This window comes from Maniola hyperantus, chromosome 2 (genome assembly GCF_902806685.2).
Source record: "Maniola hyperantus chromosome 2, iAphHyp1.2, whole genome shotgun sequence".
Lineage (NCBI taxonomy): Eukaryota > Metazoa > Arthropoda > Insecta > Lepidoptera > Nymphalidae > Maniola > Maniola hyperantus.
In genome coordinates, this window is record NC_048537.1 from 15,167,776 (window position 1) to 15,193,931 (window position 26,156).

The following is a 26,156-nucleotide window of genomic DNA, read 5'->3' on the forward strand; positions in this document are numbered from 1 at the left end:
TTGTGCACTCGTCCGTACCGCCCCGCAGACCCGCACTAGTGACGCGAGGCGTCCCCCCGCCTCATACCCCGATTGCCATCTCGTGTCGCGTGCTGTAGGTAGTTGCTATACAACGGTATCTATATACGTGAAGATAAGACATAGGAAAAAACTACCCCTATATTCAATGTACTCTGTGGAAAAAACCGGCCAAGTTTTTCCTTTTGAAGTACCTACGGAACTAAAAACGATACATAATAGCGTCATCTGTCGGAATGATTTTAAACTATGATGTAAAACTACCAAACTCAGAGATGGTACGACTCTGATATTGTAGATAGCGATACTCATTATCATAATACTTTATATTCTGCGAAATATTATAAAATTATTAACCATTACGGAAACTTTTAATCAGACCTTATAAATATAATATCTTTTATAAAAAAATATTAATATAATTTTGACAGGTTTGTCTATGATTTGAAGAAGAGAAGAACAAAGACAAACTCACGAGTATTCTCTATATTATTATGTAGTCTGTGATTGGTGTAAAAAATTTAAAAATGGCCTGTCGGTTTTTACCATTTTTTTCTGGTCGGTGGTTTTTACTTTTTGTGGATCTTACAATTATTACTTGAATTATTTTTAATTGCTGTAACACTGTAGGTAGGTACTTTACTCAATTTATTGTTTGTCTTTTTTTGTTGTATTGCGTGGATTGTGGTGTATGTTCGCCTATAATAATTCATAGGTAGGTAACAAGATTTTTTTTCTATAGATAGGTACCTAGTTAGTTAGGTACTTAACTCGAAGTCGCAGGTCGCAGCACAGACACAGAATATATAATAGTACTAACGTAGGTACTACAGTGTATAATGGGTCGCAGGTAGGTCAAGCACGGAAGCGTACAAGTAAGTTATTTTATTTTTTAAACAATTGCTTTGACGGTAAAAGACTGAAGACTGAAAGTTTTGTAGATAGGTCAGTATCTGATCTTTATCATCTACATTCTACAATAATTAATGCAATTCAGCAAGGTAAGCAAGTTCCTTGGTCCTCGGCAATTAAAAGTACCTACCTACCTACAATCTACATAGTAAAATCACATGAGATGGTAAAATTGCTGAAGTTAATGCATGCTGCATGCATATCTCTGCCTATTACTTATTGCATAATTCACTCCATACCGTTACAACCATTGACTATAACCGTAAGGTCACAACAGCTCACTGCTTATGCCAAATGTCCACAGGCAAGTAACTTCCGCAATTTCTTGCAGAAGTCAGCCAGTCAGTGTACAGGTAACCTACTTCTGCAAGAAAACTTGCTAGTGGACAATTTTGCCCAAAACAAAATCTGTGTCGGTGCCATGATTGGTTATATTGTGTTTGTGCAAACCTTAAATCTAACTTAAGTTCCCAGGTAGGGTTATTTTTCAATCTAAATCGCTATTTATGCCTCGGTAGTATTAAATCTTTACCTACCTACTTTGCCTAAATCTTTTTCTCGCTTATGTTTCAAATAAGTATAAATTTCCTTAAGTTTCCTTAAAATAACTGTATAACTAAGTACCTACCTCCTTACTTATTATTTAGCCGACTTTGTTATTTGTTATAGTATTGTTGCGTAAAATAGGTAGGTACCTCTAATAAATAATTACTTATTTCTGTTTCAGAAATGTTTAGGTCATGTTTAAGTCCTTTCTATTATTTTTGGTCCTTCGTGCCGGATGTACCTACACTGTACAGTATCTACGAGTAGGTATGTGACTCCATGCTTAATCCCGAGGTATGAAAGTCTACTCATGTGTATGAAAGCCAGTGTTTTGTACAGCGTGAACCCAACTACATCATTCTGGTGAGAGCACAGAGTACTTTTTACATATGGTGAGAGTAAACGTAATAAATCGGAGTGCGTGACGCGAAATAGAGCTTCATCGACCATCGGGCGACGACCGAAAGCAAATCCACATCAATGAAGTAGCAGCGAGTCGAATTGCGGCCGCGACGACGTAGTGAAGCGAGCGCCAAGCTCTCAGTTTACTACAAACTCAAATCGACGACGCATGTCGCTCGCCGCGCTGGTGTGCTCGTGTGTACAGTGCTAGTGCAATAACATAACATTGTTTTGTGCTGTGATACAGTGTTGTGGTACATATTAGTGCGAGGAGGCTGTCACCGAAGTTGTGATGCATTTGAGCATATACGTATGGCTGTCTTGTATAGCCCTCGCAGGATATGTTCGAGCGACAGAGGTAAGGGGGACCGTCTTTAAACGCGGCATTCCGGCTTTTTGTGAGTAGGCAATAGGCATTACTACTCGCCAGCCGGACCGGTATTGTCTCATGTCTAGCCCCAAGAAAACGATATGAATCTTGCGTAACTTTCAATGTCAACACGAGTTTTATTTTACTACTGTCTCATACCTAGTCTCGTCGCTCTAAATCCTTCTATATGGCCGTGATTGTAAATGCTATTATGGAGCTGCAGTTGCACGCATCGTTGTGTCCATTATGTTATCGTTACCTTGAACGAGTCAGTATTCAGTAATCGTCAGGTAAACATTCGTTATCGTGGTCCCTTCCCATCGATTCGTGATGTTGTTTTTTTGCTCGACGGCGTGGTAGGTATCGTGTGTAAACTGGAGATACTTGTATATCTACCACCTACACATTATAACTCGTATCTTTATCGCTAAGATCATGAATGAGAACGCGGTGTCGATGTTGTGGGCCAAATGAGTAATGAAGACATTATAAATAATTCCCGGATAATATAATATTATAAACGAGTTGAATCGGGCATCAAAATGCCCTGACACTTAGACACTGATTAGAAATGAATTTATTGTCAGATGCTAGGCATTTTGAATATTCAAAATGCTTCGGCTATAGGTATTGCCGGGAGTCCAACAAATAATTTACTTACTTGTACAAGAGATAATTTATTTAAATTATCTCTGCTTGTACTTACCTCGCCTTTTTTACTACCTAACCTAACCTAACCTGGCTAATCAAATTAAACTTTCAGTTTTATCTATATACTTAGATAAAAACCTCACCGTGACCTTAGATAATGTATCAAATACAATATTTTCAATGCTGACTATGTACTACTAGTTCCTACCTGCCCGTTGATTTAGGGCCATAGACTAATATATTACTTCGTATTTAGGGCATTATTCATATCGCCCTTCTTATTCACTTTGCCTGTTACACCAATACTTGATAGTACCTACCCGTTCATCGCCCACGTTTGGAAGAAAGAACCTGTCAAGAAAAAGTTGTTTGCATGAGGTCCTATAGGTACCTATGTGTTTTAGGTTTTGTTTAAGGGCGCGTAAAACCTGGGAAACTAGTTCCTGGTCAGTATGGGTAATATTTGAAATGCACAATCAATCACTTTACCCCTAACATCGATACTCGATAATATATGTGTATAGCCCAGTGCCCACGTTTTGGAGAAAGCTGAATGAGCACCCGTCTGTCAAGAAACAGCTGCATGTAGATCTTCGTAGTGGCTGCAGATTTGGGCATTATTTCAAATGCACAATAATTAATCACATTGCCCGTACCCTCAATAGTCAATACTCGACAGTATCGCCCACGTTTGGGAGAAAGCCGAGTGAACACCAGCCAGCCTATCAAGTGTCAAGCAACAAGAAACGCTGCTGTGTGTTTGTGGATTCGTATTGCCTGCAGATTTGGGCATTATTCACATTGCCCATACCATCAATACTCGACAGTAGCAGTGTATCGCCCACGTTTGGGAGAAAGCAGAGTGAACACCAGCCCTGTCAAGACTCAAACAACAAGGCACAGCTGTGTGCAAGTCGTAGATACTATTTATGTTTTATTTTAGGGCGCGTGGCCGTCGCTGAGTTTATTGCCGACATTGCTGAATGCCGAATGAATCACTACGAAAGCACAAAAGGCCGCATGGTGTTACGTTTTCGTTGATTCATCTATTCATGTTTGTTTTAAATTTTTAGTGCTTATCACAACATTCTTAACAAGAACATAGGTACTTACCTATCTATTCTACTTGATTAATTCATAAACAATTTAGTATGAATTGGGGGCATTAAGCTTGAAATCAGTTTAGGTAACAAGTAGGAATTTCCCCAATGATTTGTTTTGTATAAACAAACTTCGCAAATAATCAAAGGAAAAGTCAAAAAGTAGCTATACCTATGCTAACTACAAAAAAATTTGGTAAATTCTTTTGACGATACAAAAGCACTTGTAAAAGTACCTGTATATATATATTATATTTAAGTAAAAATGTTTCTTTTCTAAAATCTTTCTATTCTGTTTATTCTATTAGATGAAATAAATTATAGTTAAGTATGTTGGTTTAAGAATTAATATTGTCGGGAAAAAAGTATAATTATCATCATAAATTATTGTGCCTTGAGTTTTGACCTCGAGACCTATTTTGCTGTCGGCACAAGAACATTAAGATTAAGCAAGTTAATTAGGCACATTTTGATTAATGCCGTCAGCATGTAGCACCGACAAGAAGAACGCTTGAAAACCATCATCCGTTGCTAAAAAAGTATTCTTCTTATTAAAAATAAGCCCGCACATATACCTACTTGTTAGATCTACAACAGAAGAATGCTTTTGGAAATAAATGATATGATTTGATACTCGTAGTCTACTTGTGCTCTATTTTCTCCTCTACATCATGCAGAGGCATTTTGGGAATTTATTATTTCTAAACTAGACTTCTCTATCTGGTCTGGTCCATTCAATTTCAACCATATCTAGTTACATTTACACCCTACCGGCATAGCTGTGCTGCCGATTGAGTGTTCCGGTACAATATAGACACCAGTCTCTTTGGTCGTATTCTTAACTGAAAGTCGTGTGCCTTCCGTGCGATGGTCCCTAACCTTGTATAAGGTGTATAAGCCTTGCGCACTGTTTGGTCTTCGGTTTTTCTCATTGCGGCTGTAAGTAGCAATTAGGGCTATAGGTTTATAAAAACTGCCAGTTGCATCCCTTGCTCCTTTTAACCCGCTTCCGTCTTAGACTGCACTATCACTTACCATCAAGATCGAAGTCAAGGGCTTACCTGTATCTGAATAGTATTAATAAAAAATCCTTTTCTTACCTGTAACCTCTTTTTATGCATCCACTGTGCTATGGATACTCCTCATTACGAATAGTTTCCCATTTCCCTTCATATTGATACATCCAAAACAATTTGTAGGGCCTCCACGGATTTGTTGCCTAAAAACTAGTTTTTATGCCTTATACTAATGCGTCTTACCTTAACAATAAATCTAGGTTCATATAATGGATTGGTAACCAACTGTTAACGGGTTAAAATAGTCAGAAATGCTGTCCAGCAACTGCTTATAAAATACGGGAATTAGAGGATTTCATTCAAGTGCTGGAATGCCCTTTTCTTCGGGATGAGAAAAATATAAATTGGGCATTTACCTATTTAAAACGGCCCCATAGTATAAATAAAATTCTAGTCAAGAATCCGAAAGGCACAAAAACTGCAAACCTAGAAAGTCTTCGTAAATTCGTTTTGTGCAAGGCGTTGCTTCAAAGAACTAATTGGCTGAGTGCTTAATTTCCAACAAACCAACTTCTTAGCAATAACAAAATTTGTCGGAACCAACTGAGGACAAAAAGAATGCGACTTCAATAGAAATAAAAGCAAGCGCGGAGCCTGCAGCGGATCCGGGGCTGGAAGAACTGTGGTAGGTAGCTGTGGGAAAATTAAATAGATCATGTAAGAGCTTAGTAAAGTGTTGAAGCCAAGAAATCTCATTTATGTCCACGGACCATGATATCTACCCTTTGTACTAGGATATATTTTCTTTGTATGTAGATACATACAAATTGTGGAACTAACTCACTACGGCATTGTTTGATGTTTCCACTCTCTGTGTAATAAACTTCCAAATTACGGGATGTTTTCAGGGGCACATCAATTTTCAACTAGTCGGTAACACATTGGTGGTTCCTTTAGTACTGCAAATGTTTATGGACGCAGGACATTAACATCAAGAGTCCCGCTGCCCGTTTGTTCGTTATTCATAAACTCTCCAAGTTTACATACCTAGCCTTGCTAAAAAATCCTATTGATCCGTTGCGAAGATCAAATCAACAAACGAATATTTCGCATTTCTAATATTATGGAAAGGTCACGGAAGCTCTCTACAATCGCAATTTAAAAAAAATAGTGAACTTTAAATTAGTTACTCATCTAACCAAATGTATTTACGTACTTGTATTCCCATCCCCGAGTCACAGGGAGCCGCTGGATTCAGGCGGCGCAAGATCGTGGCGTGTGAAAATCCCTACAAGAGACCTATGTCCAGTAGTGGACGTCTATCGGTCACAGATCATGAAATATACACTTTCGCATTTATAATATGGAAGGGTCATGGAAGCTCTCTACAATCGCAAAATAAAAAAATAGTGAGCTTCAAATAAGTTGCTCATCTAAAGATGTCTTTACATACCTGTATTCCCATCTGCCAGATACTTACCTGTCTGCACCCGTCATTCAGGGGCAACGTGTGAAATAGGCCGACCGACCCGCGCTATTGTCGACGTGGTTTTTGTTTATGCTCCAACCAGAACGACCCCGTGTAAACAATATCTTTAAACCGGTAAAACTGGGTTTGCTCTTAAATTCGTACTATAAAATCTACATAACACTACTTTTTGAGAGCTACTCGTATCTGACAAATTATTAAAATATCTTTACAGTTTCTAACCTAAAGTATCAAACGAGTCTACAAACATTTCCTGAAGTAAAAAACTGATTAGTGGGAAATTCTAGGTCAGGCAATTTTGCTATTATCTGCTAAAAACACAACTCTGTATGGTGCAAAGTCCACTTCGCATTACGCAACATCACCCAGATTCCAGTACGTACGTTTCACCTCAATGGATGTTGGGACATCCTCAACTTGAATCTTCAATCTTTTCTTAAAATCCAAAAAAAAAGTTGGCAGCCCCACATCAGAAACGAAGTGTTGGTAGTCCCCACCATCAGGTATAGAGACGTCATAAAATGAATCCCAGAAAGTGCTACTCAACTCACCACCGGCACCAGATTGTTGATCATGAAATTATACCTTAAAGTATTTTCATGATCAACAGGTCTTAAAAGAGAAAATAATCTTAAAAGAGATCTATTTCTAGTTAAGGTTGTTGTGGACAACTGAGGACGGTTAGGAAGTTTGGAACTAAACCTGGAGTTCTTGCTTCAAAACCCTAAGAAATGGGTACCTTACCTAGTAGAATTAATATTGCGTACTGAGAAAATATAACCACCACAACCAAAACCAAGTGTATGATATTAATTAAAGTGACAAACTATATGTATAACTCAAGTGTTAATTGGACGAAGTTGAAAACTTTGCGAAAGCGTGGGTAGGTAGATCGGCAAATATTTGTACGCGCTGATGGAAAATAAATATTAGTTATGGAGTGTATAAGTAAATAACTACCTACGTTTCTCATAACCTTCACTGGGGTGGACTGGAAACTCTGTAATATTGTAGACTGTTGTAAACTCGATTAGAAAGGTATTTCTTTTTTTTTAAGAAAAAGTTTGGACATTTACATTTCTCAGTAAACGTCTGTATTTAGTACTTACCTATATTTTAATAAACTTTTACCCCCGCGCTAACCCGGTGCGAGCGAGAGCGTGTGATGTGCGGGTGTGCGGGGCGTCGCCCTGCCTCATACCCCGATTGTCATCTCGACCTGTCGCGGACTGTACATACAGACATACCTACTAATTTACAGTGAAAAACAAAAATGTATTCATCTATTCATGGGTTAACATTTTAGTCTGTGCGAATTTAAATGCGTGAGGTCTTAAATTTAGCGTTCCTATTTACTTACTTTTCTCTCAAAGCGGTGTGGCCTGAGAGGAAGACTTCTGCGCTAAGAGGTACAGAACAAATATTTACGACGATCTTGAGGTCTTGAGGTTAGTTTCTTAGTCGCAAATTCTCAAGTACGTCGAGCTGGTCGGTAAAAGCTTTGCAAAGATTCCAGCTGGGAATTCCAGCTTGGGAAATGGACGAAGAAATAAATTAATGTAAACATTGTCTTTTAATGTAGTTTGTCTCAGATCGAGGACTACTTAATGTAAGGTTATTTTCAAAAATTATTTTGAAGTGTCAGAAATTATATAAACTTATTAATTTGTCTAATGGAGGTAGTTAAAAAGTAGCAGTAGTAAAAATCGATATATATATATCACTCATTGGATGTCATACGATCTGTTGCTGGGAGGGAATCTGGAGTGAATTTGCATAAATGCGTGTGTTTTAAAGGTTTTATGAAAGAGGGTAGTTCGAGCCCTTGACAGCTCGAACTTCATCACTCGCAACACCGCAGTCCCGTTGTGACTACAACCCATGCAATTGGGTTGAAATATCAACAAAAAAAAAACTCCAAATTAATCGTGGTATGTACCTGTCCGTTATCTACATTAAAATATGTCGTTAAACCACATTACCTAGTTGATAATTGGATGTTGCAATAGCAATCGCGCTCTGATTTTGATTTGATTTGCTATTTTTTTTTTTGATATTAAACCTCTCGGATAACCTCTACGTGTTGAACTTGTGTTCCTCATGTAGGGTTTGGAAGGACATTCCAATAATTTGTTGAAAATATTTAAATAATACCTGCATTTTCTGAGTGACGCTAACATGTTAGCGTCACTCAGAAAATGCAGGTTACTTAGTAAATGTAGTAAAAAAATATGTATATGAATAGTAGGGGCTAGGAATTATTGATCGGACCTGACTGACATCTTTATTCACTTGTTATTCACGGGCTTACACCTATTGAAAATTTTTGTCTGTGTGTCTGTATGTCTGTCTATTTGAACGGGCTAATCATCGGAACAGCTGGACCTAATTTGACGGGACTTTCACAGACAAGTAGAGTATGAACCAAGGAGTAACATAGGCTACTATTTAAACCGACTTTCAAAAAAGTTGGAGTTGTGTTTATCTACACACCGATAGAGAAACTTTGCAATATTGTCCCATAGAAAAATTGGATTCCAAAACTTCAGTCCTGATGCTGTACGGGACCTGACCACTAAAACTGATGCGATTTAGAAACTGTCGGTTATAAATTGATATTGGAGATACCTAACTAAGTAATGACTTTTTGAACTCGAGGAGCCTCTTCAGCCCTGATGCTGTAAGGAATTGCATTCCTACATCGTGGTGATCCTACAGAATTTTTAAAGAGCGTTTAAATGATTTACGAAATTTGGTACTGAGTTACCATGCATCCCGGGGACGGGCTACTGTGGATAGGCTACTTTTTGTCCTGGTAAATCAAGTTCCCACGACATTTTCAAAACCTAAATCCACGCGGGCGAAGCCGCGGCCATCAGCTAGTAAATAACAATAGTATTGGTAGTAACATATTATTATCATCATAATGTATAACTTTTACTTTTTCGCAAATAAAAACATGTGTTTTGATCACACGATAAATAATTAAAATTGCAGGAAGTTTATAAGAAAAAAATTCTTACTTTCCTTATGGCTTTTGTTAGAAAGACATCAATTGGCAGTAAATTATCGCCAGAGTCCCGCAAGTAAGTATGCGGATTTATGTGGAGCATTATTACATTTTGTGACGGACGTTTTTTTATCGCGTTTGATAAGAGGCCTACTTTATGTGGGCACCGTGATTTAGCCGCCCATATTTCGCTAATAAAACAAAAAGTTATGGTGGGATTTTGGTCTCTATTGCCCGATTGTTTTTAGAGCTGCTACGCTTGGATGTTACAAGTGACTCGTTTTTCCTCATCAAAGTAACAAGTAGTAAAATCTACTAAAAAAAAAATGGGTTATTCACGGGGCGGATGAACAAATTGGAGTATTGTCTATGTTAGAAATAAATTATTTCATATAAAACCTAGTGAATTTATTAGTGATTTACCCAGTTATTAAATGAGGTTCTTTTTTTGTAAATTCGTTAAATCCACATTCTCTTTTAAAACGATTTTAAAATTGTCATATGAAAAAGAACGGTAATGTGAATAACGTCACATACTATACCCTACCTACAATGACTTATATGTATGTATACTATATCGAAGATGCATAGAAGTCATTGCCTACCTATTTCATTTCAGACAAGCTCCCCCATACTAAGCGCGCGTTCTGACGTTTTATAAAAGTTGCTGATAGCTAGCTTGGCCTCATCCCCATTCCTGAAAAGCTAGCTACGCAAGCGGTTTATATGGTGCTGTAAATTCCTGTAAATGGTTCAAAAAGTCCAGCGTTACAGCAAGAATAAATTAATTTCACTTACTGTAACTTTTGTTATAGAAATAAGTAATTTACCTATAAGAAATACATTTTTTAAACATAACAACAAAATTTTAATCACTTCAATAAGACTTCTTAAAATTAATCTACGCATTTGTTAAATTAAAATAACATCATTTGTCACTAGTTAAGACTAATAAATCAAGCATGAATGAAATATGTATGTTTTCTTTCATTTTTAGTTACGGATTAATAGTTTACTTGTCTCTTTCATTTAAATGATGTTAACAAAGCAAAAAAGTATTTCTACTAATTTTACTTTCGTATTTTAGAGACTCATGACTTAAAACAATAAATCATAACAATAACTATGACATCTGGTAAACATCTGCAGTCATCATAGACAAGCTTCCCACAGAGCTTGTTTGAAAGAAATTATGCTCACAAATTGGTCACACAAATTAATTAGAGTAAAAAGTTGTTTAATAAGTAGGTTCCTTGAAACATTGGATAGCTAGAGATAAATGAACTAAAGCCTGACCAGAAAAATAAAACACCTGCCATATTGCGGAAAACCAGTGGAACTAATTTATACAAACCCATAGATTATATACTAGTGGCGCCCCCAGAGCAGATTTTTTATATTTCTGGTCAGGCTATACTGGATATTCTACCGATAAGGTATACAAATGTTAAGCTGTGATAGCCTAGTGGTTAAGACGTCTGCCTTCTAATCGGAGGTCGGGGGTTCGATCCCGGGCACGCACCTCTAACTTTTCGGAGTTATGTGCGTTTTAAGTAATTAAATATCACTTGCTTTAACAGTGAAGGAAAACATCGTGAGGAAACCTGAATGCCTGAGAATTCTCCATAATAACCTCAAAGGTGTGTGAAATCTGCCAATCCGCACTTTGCCAGCGTGGTAGACTACGGCCAACACCCTTCTCATTCTGAGAGGAGATCCTGTAGTGACCTGGTCATGGGTTGATCATGATGATGATGATATAATAGTTAACTACAAGTTAACACAATACTTATAACTGTTACAATCAGTAAAAACCATCATTGCTAGAATATACGAACGAATAACGTGGTCCAAAACAAGGAGTGCCATTTGTACTGCGATACTTGGTACATAAAGGTAAATAAATAATTCAGAAGCCACCTTAGCCTTGTTTTATTTAGGTCTGAAAGCGCTTCCAAATTAATGCACGTAATATGGGTCAAGAGAATGAAGTCATTGACAAAAGATTCTCAACCTCAAATTCACACAGAGCATAATAATCATATTAAACCAGCATTATGTTCACCTACCTGCCAATCCGCACTTAGCCAGCGTGGTAGACTATGGCCGAAACACTTCTCACTCTGACTCTGAGAGGAGACCCATGCTCTGTAGTGAGCCTATTGATCATGATGATGACGATTACCTACCTGTCAGCTCAGCGGGTTGCGAAGCTGAAGTGGCAATAGGCAAGGCACATAGTTTGTTAAAAAAAACAAAATAGGCACATAGTTCGAAAATCGAACAGACCTTGGGGTCCCAAGGTGCTAGAATGGCGACCTCGTACCAGAAACTGCCCACCCCTTTTCGGAGTGAGGTAGCCATTCCAGCAATATGGGGCTCTAACGTATATCAGTTCTTCCCCACATTGCCACTTCAGCTTTGCAGCCTGTTGGATATTTATCGGTTACTCTAGTTCTCCTACGGATCTCCTCATTTCTGATTTGATCACGTAGAGAAACTTCGAGCATAGCTCTCTCCATCGCTCGCGAGGGAGCTTTCTTATGAGGCCCAAGGCAACCATGTCACTCTTCAGGTATTTAACTATATCCAGTCGATCCGTTGCTTCGTTGCGTCGTGATTGAACCTACTCCGTTATAAAATAGAGTTAGTAACTAGTGACTCTGCGTAAGTAGTAGGTTAGTCCTTGTCGTCGTGATCAGAACTCTGTCAACGCACTATGGTGTGGCCTGTCTGAAGAGACACTTAAGTAACTATTTCCTCCAAAAAGAAAGTATCCATTAAGATCTAAGGGTTTTAATTCAATTCTCGGTAACGCCTCGCAAAGGGGAATTAATCTGTTTTAGCGACGAAGTGTTTCATGAAATCTCGCGTTGAGACAATTTACGGGTTCAATTACACGTCTTGTGTTCAATTACGTTGAAATCAAGAAGTCCTTGTAAATAAAACGCTCATTCTGTGTACAGAAGACGGATGCGTCTAGTTAAGCGTTGTAGTACAGAGTACAGGGTACTAAACTAACGCGGTGGCGACTTTGGAAGATCGCTTCCATTGTGCAGCGCCGTTTTTCTAAGAGGTGTACGATTTCAAGTATTTTTGTAATAATATTTATTTACTGCTATATGCCTATTTCCGTCTCCGGGATGCTGGTTAACCTGCACCAAATAGATGATATCCGCGACTTTGTCCGCGTGGATTTAGTTTTAAAAATTCGAATTTCAGCTGCATGCATCTAGGTTTTTAGTTTTTAATTAGGGCCTAAAGCATTGTTTATGCGTAACAGACGCTGGCTGCCCGTCTCACTGGCAGTCAACACTGGCTTGGTATTGCCTTGTTTTTCAAGGCCAACTATTTTAGAAAAAAATATTTAGGTATTCTGCATGCCCAAGTTTTAGGCGATAACTCACAAACTAGGTTTTTATGGTTAGTCATTTTTTAGAAAAAGGACGGCAGAATAAACCTACTACTTGAGAGACCTGTATTCCGGCTATTAATGTCCAGTGTTCCGGCTAACGTTATAATGGGAACAGTTACAGTGGATGAAAGCAATTTGCATCAACAACAAATTGGGGCTGTGCGCCGCGCAGACTTGTCAAATGTTTTGCGATCGTCGCCTGATGGATGCTGATAGATTGCTGCAACTTTGCATCGCAAATAGGTATACATCGCGATACGGCGATAGAGCAACATGAGGAAGTAATTGTTTAATAAGCTAAGTACCTACGTAAGTAAGACATTTTTGCTCAACATTGAAATAAATAACAAAATATTGTCAGCTAAACTAGTTAAGTAGTAGGTACTTGTTGCCAAACAAGTACTTACGTAGGTACTTAGCTTATAAAACAATTACTTCCTCATGTTGCTCTATCGCCGTATCGCGATGTATACCTATTTGCGATGCAAAGTTGCAGTGTTGGTAAGGTTGGCAAAGTTTTTTAAAAACCTTTGAGAACTCCGGTTTCCGGTATAAAAAGAGCTTATTCCCATTTCTGGGACGCAAGCAAATTTTGTCAAAATCGATTAAACAAACGTATGGGCCGTGAAAAGATAACTTTCGCATTTATAATAGGTATTCGGTAGCTACTACTATTATACTATATACTAGCTGATACCCGCGACTTCGTTCGCGTGGATTTAGGTTCTTAAAATTCCCGTGGGAACTCTTTGTTTTTCGAGCATAAAAAGAATGTCACTCTCCAGGTTTCTATTCCCATGCAAAAAACTACGTCACTCCGTTGCTCCGTTGCGAAGTGATTGAAGGACAAACCAACATACACACACACTTTGGCATTTATAATAGGGGTAGTGATTCTCAATTCTGTGATATTAGTATCGATTACTCATAACATTTGTTTCAGATATCGATTATTCCTTATGTGAAGCCAGACTAGTTATAAACTTTATAAAACTGTTCCACCTTTCCACGTCACAAGTCATGCATTCAGAACGGATTTCTATTTTAATACCACCATTTGAAGCAGTAGGTACTCTTAGTACAAGTTTCCACATCTCGACAACAATTATAGATAGATAGATAGAAAAGTTTTTATTACCACACAAATGACTGAAATTAAGTATAAGTATTTCGTCGCTTCATTCGAAGATGTACATAATAATAAATTGGCAAAATTATTATATCTTTGAATAAAGTGACACATAATTATTATTATTATGACTAGCTGACCCGCCCCGGCTTCGCTCGGGTAGAGTATTTCGGACTGGGAGTGTCATTGTGAAGCCGTTGCTTGATACCTAAAATATCAATTCACTATCAGAAATTCTAAAATTTCCACGATTTAGGACTTTAGTACTTTGCAGCATCAGGATTGAGGAGTTAGGATCCGAAGTTCAATGATGTAGCCTATGCTTGGTACCTAAATTAATTCATCATCATCAAGGTTGAGGAGTTGGGACTTGAAGTCTGAGAATAAAGTCGTTGCTTGGTACCTACAATATGAATTCACTATGAACACTTCCTGAATCTTGATAACTCAGGCGGGCAGTAACCCTGCAGCATCAGGATTAAGGAGTTGAATCCAGATTTTTTTCTGTGACCACCACGAAAGCTTTTTTTGTTGATTTAAAAAAAAAATTGCAAATCGGTCCAGAAACCTCAAAAAAATCGATGTAGAAAAAAGAACCACCTCCTTTTTGACAGTCGGTTAAAAACCGATGACCTTGAAATATTTACGGAACAATCTTTAAAATATCCCCTTTCTAACAAAAAAAGAATAAATGAAATCGGACTACGCGTTAATGAATTACAACTCAGTATACATTTTAACTTTCATCCCCTCTCCTACGGGAACCATGCTGAATTTCGGGATAAAAGTATCCTATATTTTTCCTCATAGTATGACCTCAAATCGTACCAAGTTTCATTGGAATCCATTCAGTAGATTCAGCGTGATGCGCGGCCGTGATACAGACAGACAGACAGACAGACAGACAGATAGACAGACAGACAGACAAAGATGAAAAAAATTACAGTTTTGGGTTCAGTATCGATTATAGAGTGCCCTCGAAAAATTTTTTTCAAAATATCTTCAATGTACAGAATTTGACCTGTTACAGTTTTATTATAAGTATATTGATTGATATTGATAAAACTTCACAGGTAAGTTCGTTTGATAAAAATATGTAAAAAGGAAATCGGACGTGATACCCAGGGGGACGCAGGTTAAGTATATCCTGCCCGTTCTGCAATTTTTGACATGTGCCTATTTTAAAAATTATTAAGAAATTGCCTTGAAGTGTAGCTAAAAACACTACCTATCATAAACATTATAAATGGACGTGATAATGTTTGATACTCGAAATCTATCAACGTTTTCGAGATTTACAATCTCGTACTAAATCTATAGGTCTCATCGCCGTCTGCGTCGCCTCGAGCCCATTATATTAGTTCACTTCGAAGAAGATCGTATTTAAACTTGCGAGTAGGTACTGCAGTACGAATAACAAAGTATTTTTAGATGTAACTTCGTTTCAAGTGGAAGCCGTCTACTCTTTACATTGAATATTTTAAGGCGACTGAGTGTTGGTACCTACAATATTTACGTATCAATAAAATATGTACGAGTACGTTATTTGGAGCATCTTCGAATTAAGAGTGGCACTCCAGCGGATTGCCTGAAGCGTGAGGATACGGAATTTAAAAAAATCTAGCCAAGTGCGAGTCAGGCTCGCGCACTGAGGGTTCCGTAGTACAGTCGTATTTTTTCGACATTTTGCACGATAAATCAAAAATGAGTCATAGACTCATAAAAATAAATAAAAATCTGTTTTAAAATCCACGGGCGAAGCCCTTTCATATGATACCTAGAAACTAGAAACTAGAGAATTTCGGCGGGTAGGTGAAAAATGATGACGTGGTCTATTCACTTACTAACGGAAAAAGTAGGTACTCGGTAGGTACCTACTAGGGTTGCACATGTTTTTAATAATGACTAACACCGGAATTCATAGTCAAGGGGCTTCTTTCGAGGACGATTCAGATTAATGTGCCATATGCAACCTTAATGCATTGCATAAAGGTTGGGTATGACATAATATGTTGTTTGAATTGTCCTCTAAAGAAGCCCCTATCAGACTATCTTGACTATATTCCATTTGTAAGTAGTAACTATACTAGTAACATGATTTTAATTTTTTGTAATTAAAATTCTGGGGATTGTGATGCTGCGCTGGTTTGGACACCTAGAGAGGATTGTGCTGTAAGAATAGAACACGTTAGTCGTCCAATAGGAAAACGCTCTGATGGATTTCCCAGGTATCACTGGATAAATGAAGATTGCAAAAACTTGCAAGCCCTTAGAAGACCCAATAGTGTGAAGTGGCAAAGGACAGACATGAGTGGCAGCTTGGGTATAGAAGGTTAAGATTTTCTCAGGTTTATTGACCCAGCGAAGAGAAATGGAGACACAGATAGAATTATACACTGAAGCCACTCAGCCACAGATAAGCAGCCAATCAGCGCACTTTGACTTTGCTCAGAAGATAGTGCTAAAAGGAGACAGGGTTATATTGCTGGCATAAAATCTGTCTCGTTTTAACTGCAACTTAAGTCTGAGCAAAGCCAAATGCCCTCTATAGATCCCTTAGTCTTCACTCTTCAGGATCTTCCTAATTTCTTATGTATTTACATAAAAAATGTTTAGATACCAATAATAGTTCTATCGTATGAACTTTATTTTGATGTCTCTATCACAGCTCAATGGTCGGTCCCAAAATTGCTATGACAGAATCGGATATCCTACTAACAGCACTCAGCTCTGCTATTTTGGGGGAGGGCGATTGTCAATTCATTGATCGTTGAGATGCAAGGTCCATTAAATCTATAACGACTAAATGTTCCGAGGCTCTGTGGACTGCGGACGCTCAGTGTGCACGGGAAAATGTGATCAGACAATATATCCATGCAAATTTTAGCAAATTTCTATTAAGTACGCCAGTGTAGCTGAAGTGGCAATGGGCAGGGCACATAGTTCGTACAACCGATAGACGTTGGGGTCCCAAGATGCTGGAATGGCGACTTCACACCGGAAGACGCAGCTTTGGAAGACCCCCCACTAGGTGGACGGACGACATCAGACGAGTCGCAGGGAGCCGCTGGATCCAGGCGGCACAAGACCGTGGCGTGTGGAAGTCCCTACAAGAGACCTGTGTCTATTGGTTGATGATGATGATGATGACGAGAGTGTTTTTACAGGAAACGGTTCAGATTTTGATTAAATTCTCTCTCATAATTATCTTCAGAGCTGATTTCACGATTTGGAAAACATAACATATAAAGTATTAACTATGTTTAGTGAAAAGGTTACTAAGAAATTCCGGTTCAAATAAATCAATCTCTTTTGGAAATTAATCAGTCATGGTGAATTAAGCGTAGAAGGCACCTTCCTTAGGTAACGGGGTTGTGTCCAGGGCAATCACCTATCAAGATTACAAAAACAGCTGAGCTTTTTTAATTTTATGCTTGTCGACAAATAAATTAATTATAAAAATATACAAAGGATGACCTTATCGCTGGAAATCTCCACTTACTGTGGAAGAATTCGTGAATATACTCGTAGGTACCTGTATTATATGATAATTAGTTGCCTAAGTGGTGATTCATGCTACACCACACTCAAGCCAGGTTGTGCCACGGGTGGGTAACGCAGGCTGGAATGCTTAACCTGTCACGTACTCCCTTATCTTTTGTGTCACGTGTTCAAAGCCTCTGCACAGTATTAAAAAAACACTCCTACACTGTGGCATCTTCTAGAAGTTTTAGTAAGCAATTGTTTGAAGACGTGCGTCCACACTGCACTGCGAAGCGAGAGAGCCGCGCTTTTGCCGTCGCGTTGACGCGTTACTTACGCCTTTAGTATCTATCTATACTTATTGTTCCCTGTATATATTACCAAAACTTACACGTGTACGCGCGCGCTTCATTTGTCTCACTGACAGTCCAGCAGCCGCCGCCCGTTTTTTCTAGTGATTTAATAACAGGCTGAATCTTCATGGGTAGGTTCGGTTCAACGAGACGCCCAAGTTTTTCCTCTGTGAAAATTCTCGATAAGGTAGCTACCTATTGTAGTGCGCAAGAATAAAACATGTTGATTCGGTGGGGTGTCGAAATCGTCTGAATAACAGTTAAGTTTTTTATTTGAATACGCTGCCTTGTATTTTGTTTCCTTTTGATTTTCGAAAAAAATCTCCACCGTACTCACAATCTATTCCATTAACAAACAATGTGTCAACTTCATTCATATAACTCCATCAAATAATCCGTGTTGTTATGTTTTATCATTATTATCAGCTGATTGCAAAAGTGGTAAGTTACTTTCAATGATATTATTACCTACTTATTATCATTTAAGTACTCCACGTGCTCATATTATTGCAATAAAACGTAGACGCTTTTATGTACTTAAGCATAGTATTAGATTATTTTGTAAAAACTTTAGTACTAAATGCAAATAAAGTTACTTTATCATGTCAACCCATCGCCTTGAACAAATAAAACGGAATATAATGCTCATCTTAAAATTCTCAACTGAGGTGATTACTGAATTATGCATGATAAACAATGCTCACGTATGTTAGAAAACAACAGGTTTTCTTGTAGTCATAAATTGGATTTCAAGGACCAATGATCTAATGTTTGAATTAATATTGAAGTAAGCCGCAACAGCTTAACAGTTTACAGGGTAAACTGTCATTCGAAAGATTGTAGGTTCAAATAGGCAAAATCGCTGGGCTATTTCTACATTCGTCGTGTGTTAGGCATGTCTGTATGACACAATATCACTACCCATATTATAAATGGAAAGTGTGTTTGTTTGTTGGTTTGTCTTTCAATCATGTCGCAACGGAGCAGGTCGACGTGATTTTTTGCATGGAATCGTATGCAATCCACATTGCTGTTTTCGGGTGAAAGTTTTTCTTAATTACGATACAAGACGTTAACCTTTAACTGCGATCTCACCTGGTAGCAAGTGATGATGCAGTCTAAGATTGAAGCGGGCTAACTTGGAAGGGGTATGTCAGTTTTTCATTAAACCCATACCCCAGATCGGTTTCTACGGGGTATCGCACCGGAACGCTAAATCGCTTGGCGGCATGGCTTTGTGGGTAGGGTGATAACTAGCCACGGCCGAAGCTTTCCACCAGACGTTAAACGGTAGGTAACTGTAACTTAACTTTAACCACCTGTTTGTAACTGCATGTGATAAATCAAACGAAACACATAATCTCACAAAATAAAAATAAACGACCTTCATTTTCAAGAACACCATATCATTTGCGTCGTAAAGTGAAATGACCTGAATCCCTGAATTCAGGAATTTTATTTCAACAATAATATTTACGATATATGTCGTAAAATAAAGCGGTAAAATCCTGAAATATTAATAATTTACAATTACTCATGTTTATACTTTGTTTTATTTTTAAAGTATTACATGAAATGAATAACTTAACCTATCATCATATTATTGTCTTCCCATCGTTGGACCAGTAGGTAAGTACTGAGCACAGGTCTCCTCTCAGAATGAGAAGGGTTATGCCATAGTTCACCTCGTTTTGGCCAAGTGCGGATGGGCAGACTTCGCACACCTTTGAGATATTATGGAATACTCTCAGCCATGAATATTTCCTTACGATGTTTTCCTTCGCCGTTAAAGCAAGTGATAATAAATTGCTTATTTAAACGCACATAAATTCGTAATGTTACAGTTTTAGCAATACAATATAATTTTATTTAATTGATTTGTGTTGCTAACTAATGTGACTGACTCTACATTTGACACCACTTGCGTTATATTTTGCGTTGTTTTACGAATACCCCTATTTTTATAATGTGCCATTTTTAGTATGTTTGTATCCTATAATTAAACCTCCGTGATAATAAAATGTGTACAGTGTTTTATTTTTTCCATTTATGGCGATCTTTACGTGGAATTACCCTAATAAGTAATTATGAAAGCCGGAGCATGGTAGAATCACAAGGAATAAGATTAGGTATAGAAAACCGGTATTTTTTCCGTCATTTTGCACGATAAATCAAAAACTACTTAGGTAGATCTCATTCAAACCAATTTTCCGTGGAAGTTTGCATGGTAATGTAGTATCATATATTTTTTTTAGTTCTATCATTCTCTTATTTTAAAAGTTACAGGGGGGGACACACATTTTACCACTTTGGAAGCGTCTCTCGCGCAAACTATTCAGTTTAGAAAAAAATGATATTAGAAACCTCAATATCTTTTTTGAAGACCTATCCATAGACACCCCACACGTGTGGGTTTGAAGAAAAAAAAAAATTTGAGTTTCAGTTCTAAGTATGCGGACCCCCAAAATTTATTGCTTTTTTTCTATTTTTGTGTGAAAAGTTTCAGAAAAAAGTGGCTGTGACATACGGACGGACAGACAGACAGACTGACATGGCGAATCTATAAGGGTTCCGTTTTTTGCCATTTGGCTACGGAACCCTAAAAATTACGCCGTACCTACCTACTTACCTACCTAACTAGATACTTAATTTTTGTTCGAATTCTACTGAATTTTGTAATCTAATTGCGCTTTTATATTCAACCGGAAGCTACCCAATCTGCATGAAGAAGATTAGAACCCGAATCTGTCATAAATAAAATATTCGTGGAATTGGGGCCAGGAAACTGTCGGTTGGTTTGCGTGATAAGTAAAATCCGCAATCTATAGTGCGCACATCGGAAACTGGTTACTGTAATCTTTTTTTATTTAATGGTCTTAAATGCTATTTGTTTTTACATAACCACAGTAAGGCGGTGGTCCGACCGCCGCGCCGGCGAGAAAACGACTAAACTATCTTCGATTTTCTCTCTCAAGAAACGCACAATAAATGTAAAAAATTAAAAGGATTTTTTTTTTGTTTTTTTTTTGGTTGTTTGTTATCACTTTCCCAGGATCAAAATAAGACACTTTTAAAAAAAGGGTACCTAACGCACCCTATTGATGAATCAAAGACAAGTCTTTGATTCATCAATAGGGTGCGTTAGGTACCCTTTTTTACAACAAGTAAGTTTTTTACTACAAGTAGTAAAGAATGCTACATGCAAATAAAATTAGTATACTATACTTAATCGAACAAAAATGAGAGGAAATAGAACATAGAGGCTATAAAATTCGAACTCTACAATATCTCTGATGGTGAGTCGATCGGAAACTGTAGTCTGCAATATTAATCACGGATCCCCGATTCCGGCTGACTGCATTGATTTTATCCTTTACGCCTTTTATTGTCTAGCTACCTAGTGAAGTTTTGATAGTGTTATGCATTTCAAAAGATCACGTTCGAAAGGGCTGGTATAGTAATCTGATGGCAGACTGAAAGCTGAATTTCATAGGGCTATAATAAAACTTCTAAGCGGATTTGAGAGTAACTAACTAACCACCTTAAGCTCCAGGGCTCGGACACCTGCAGACTGTGCCACGAGTCTACCGAGACTTCGATGCACATTATCTGCTGCTGCCCTGCTCTGATGCACAAAGTCGAAGTCAAAGTCAAATGATTTATTCAAAATAGGTAATAAATTACTCCTTTCGATTGTCAGTTGTTGGATTTGTATGATATAGTGGTGATAATTGTTTCGCAAACTAAAGCTACGAGGGTTCCAAACGCGCCCAAGTCCTACAAACGTAGCATCCACCTAGGGAAACATATCGTTTACCCTGAGGATGTTACTTCAATTGCAGTCAAAAAAGTGCTGCTGTATTTGGCGGCCACAGGATTTGACAAGGAAGTGTGAAGTGGAGGCAAACAATAGATCGGAGACGGTCACGTCGGACGGAGTTGTACACAACACAAGTAAACATTATAAAAACATACAAGGATCTTAATCTAATAGCTGTAGCGTGCAAAGGCAGCCTTATCGCTTTATATGACTGTTTTAAATTTAGGTACTTGCAAGGACATTTCCATGTGTCGCACGGCAGCCAGTCCTAGCCTGAACCCATTAATATTGCAGACGACATTTCCGATCGATCCCGGGGAAGCGTCTAGATGTCGTTTAAATATCAATTCAGTTTCGGAGATAGGCAAATGAATGATTTCGGTAAATGGTCTTCATGATCGTGCGATTTGCTACTCGTACGTAACAACTTAGGCTGAGATCTAGGTATAAAGCGCACTTTGACTTTGCTCAGACTTAAGATTGAGTTAAAACGGGACAGTTTATGTGAGAGATATGCAATTATATACATCTGTCTCGTTTCAACTTTGTTTTAAGTCAAAGCAAAGTCAGAGTGCGCTCTATAGATTTCACCCAGAGCCATTAGGTACGCACGGTCGATTAGTTGCCCGGCAACTCGGTTGACGGCAACTCAATCTATATAAGTACCAAGTTTCATTAAAAGATGGCTGTGACATACGGACGGACAGACAGACAGACATGACGAATCTACAAGGGTTCCGTTTTTTGCCATTTGGCTAACGGAACCCTAAAAACGGTCAAGTACGAGTTGGATTCGCCCACGAGCGGTTCCGTATCATCGTACAAGAAATAACACTTTTTTTGTAATGTAACCACAAATTCAGGGTTTTCGGATTTTTCCCTTTACTGTGCTATAAAACATTGCTACCTGCCAAATTTCATGATTCTAGGTCAACGGGAAGTACCCTATAGGTATTAATTCCCTTGAAGAATCCTTGACAGTTACGGAACCCTAAAAATAGCAAATTCTTACATAACATTGTCGTAACACTAAATATGGTAATCACGCTAAAGCGCACGATTGCCGCAAATATTGATAGATTGGGAGCCGATGGCATGAAAATTTCAACCATTAGCTCGCGTGCCAGACATTTACATTAGTGAAGCTTTGACAGTAAAAACAACATAAGTCAACTTCTGGTCATTGTTGGCGTGTTATTAAGTAAAAAAAGATAAAAATGTAAAGCTTAATAATTTGCTTGCGACTGGCACTTTTGCCATCTAATACTTCGTGGTAAAATGTTGTCATCAGATTTATATGACATTGTGTATGTAATTATTTTACTTTGGTGTTTAAGAATTTTAAGGACATGACGTCTAGCAAAAGGTTTTTTAATATGTAAACATACTCTACTCAAATTGAATCATGATAACTAAATAACAAAGACGAGCAAATCATTTAGGAGATTGCCCACCGTGAATGTTGCAGCAATATAGTAGCAATCAGCCACAAAAAGGTTACAATATACATAGTAGCAATGCAGAGTCGCTGACCTGACAGTACGCGGCAAAAAATAATGTACATCGACCTTTAGAATGAGATTTCGGTTTTGTAGAGCGTTGTCTCTGTCATTCATACCTATGTGACGTTTTGTCGGTCTCAACGACAGAGACAATGATCTACAAAACCGCCATCTCTTTCTAAAGGTCGATGAAAGAAAGAAAGAAAAGAAAGAAATGTACATTATTTTCTGCCGCGTACTGTCGGGTACCTCTGCCCATCATTTTGTAGCGATCAGAGACGCGGCTGTATCGTTACAAAAAGTCGCTGTGGAGTCTTCTTAAATTGCAACTCATTTATTCGAAAACTCCAGCGACACCTAATCTTACCTTGGGACCATGTTTATTCCCTGTTTATGTTCCAAAACTCGAAATATTCTACAAATCGCAATCATGTACCTACATATTATATTAATACTTAAGCAACATTACTACCAGCTCCCTAGCTATAAGTTCACTTTCCATTTCTGAAATACGTAAATGAATAAAATCGATGAATTAAACATGAAATTCAAGGAATTGTGAATGTACATATTCAAGAAACTTAATCAAACGGCTCGCGATTACTCCACAAGTTACAAATTCACTTTCATTGAAATGAAAACGGTTGAACGGTCACTGAACGCTAAAACTTCGTGTCTTATATTTTTGCGATGTTACATTGTAACATTTTTTTGTGGATGAAAATATAATATATACATGTTCGCACACACATATTATTAAGTGTATGAGTGTATAGTTTCACTGCAAAAGGTTAAGACCGAAGGCCTAGGCAGGGCCGTGGCGGGTATATATCTACTATATATCAATCAATCAATCAATCAGCCTGTTTGCGTCCACTGCTAGACATAGGCCTTCCCTAGAGAGCGCCACCACACACGATCCTCCGCCTTCCTCATCCACCCACTTCCCGCTACCTTCTTAAGGTCGTCAGTCCAGCGGGTTGGAGGTCGTCCCACACTGCGCTTGCCGATACGCGGTCTCCATTCCAGAACACGTCTGCCCCAGCGGCCATCGGTTCTGCGGCAGACGTGGCCTGCCCACTGCCACTTCAGCTGGCTAATTCGTTACTATATATGTATATATAAACATTATTGTTCTTACTAAAATATCATCATCATCAACCCTCGCAGGATCACTACTGAGCAAGGGACTCCTCTCAGAGAGAAGAGTTTGGCCATAGTTCACCACGCTGGCCATGTGCGGATTGGCAGACTTCACACACCTTTGAGAACATCATGGAAAATGGCATGCAGGTTTTGCCAGCATGGTAGACTATGACCTTCCTTCATCGTTATGCAAATGCTATTTTTAATGTTTTAAAACGCACATAACTTCAAGAAGTTACAGGTGCGTGCCCGGGATCGAACCTCTGATATTTTATAGTCATGGAAAATGAAGACCGAATGTATCATATGGAGTAGAATCACTTTGTAAGAAATTGCGAGATGTAGACTTAGATTTTCCATACAAGGAAGGCAATTTAAACTTAAGATAGCAAACGAAGACAGTGAGGATGGAAATTTTTGATCCTTTTACGTACGTAGGTAGTTAAAAACAATTAGCCATCCGTGGGAATTAACGTGTAAAAACAGAGATTACCATTAATATACGAGTAAAAACAATGGAAATGGCAGACGAGTAGCAAACACATTAATTGCATGACACAGACCATTTACCTACGTGACAAGTAGACAAATTATTCTAAACATAGATTCATTCATACTATGTTTGTACATAATGTAACGCTTAATGCTTGTAAATAAATTAAGTAATAATTTATCGACACAATAAAGAATTCTGCCTAGTTATGCAAAGTCGTTAGTCGACACTTTGGTTAAGGCTTAGGCCACAGAATATATAATAGTACTACGTACTTAGGCTGAGATTTATAGAGCGTTATTTAATTTCACTTTGACTTTGCTCAGACTTGACAGCGTTATAAGTTTGATATAAATCTGTTACTGTTCTAAGTCTGAGCAAAGTCAAAGTAGGTATGCTCTATAACGGTTGATCTCAGACTGAGATTATAGTGATCTTAGAGTGTAATTTGATTTTGCTTCTACTCTACCTAGAGTTAAAAACGAGACAGCGCTATTGCTCTTATATTTAAATCACTTACGTTTTAACTGAAACTTAAGTATGAGCAAAGTCAAAGGATATAGCTGATCTCAGACTGAGATTAATAGAGATATAGAGTTAAAGATGGCTCTGATAAGCCTGTTACGTTTTAACTTAAACTTAGCGCTCGTTTTTCCGCTTGAGGAATTCCGCATTCGTATTTCCCGTACAATGTAACATATTGAAATGTTAGAAGAACATCATTCCTATACGCGTACAAAATTCCAAATAAAAAGCTTGCGTATTTCCACTTGATACATCATTAGGGAAACAGAAAATATTAAAATTACTTTAAAAAATATAATTGGCACGCAAAACGTGTCCCGTGCAAGAATTAAAAGCATTATAACAACATTAGGTATGCATTGCGTTCTTAAAGCAATGCATACCTTACTTTGAGGATGCATTGTAAAAAGAACAATGCATATTGCATTCCCTTTACAGAAATGGAAATCTAGTTTTGTTTGTCTCTTTGAGTTATGTAGTGAGTACTGAGTACGTACTTATGGCAAGGCTGTACTCAATGATGTAATTAATAACGATGTCATTCAGTGATACTGATGACTGACGTGAGTGGAAGATAATAATTCTGTAATGCATTTTTATGTAAAACAGTTATATTGATATTGGAGGTACCTACCAAGTAAGACTTTATCGTTAAATTTAACTTTCCGTTAATACGAGGACCCAACTTCTCAACCCTGATGCTGTATGGAATTGCATTACTAAATCTTGATGATTTAGAAACTGGCCTGCTAAGTCGGTTAGAAAAGGAAACGACT

General features: G+C 37.9%; 1 protein-coding gene across 3 annotated transcripts in view; it reads left to right on the forward strand.

Moving 5' to 3' along the window:
- The first annotated feature begins 2,004 nt into the window (after positions 1–2,004).
- The window catches only part of LOC117993365 (syndecan-like), a 309,582-nt gene continuing 285,430 nt past the window's right edge, over positions 2,005–26,156 (forward strand). For all 3 annotated transcript variants that reach the window (XR_011238252.1, XM_034981160.2, XM_034981167.2), the window contains exon 1: positions 2,005–2,236. Coding sequence is in view for 2 of the 3 variants with exons in the window: in XM_034981160.2 (XP_034837051.1) it covers positions 2,171–2,236 (66 nt within the window). In the remaining variant the exon portion in view is untranslated. The remainder of the gene's footprint in view (positions 2,237–26,156) is intronic.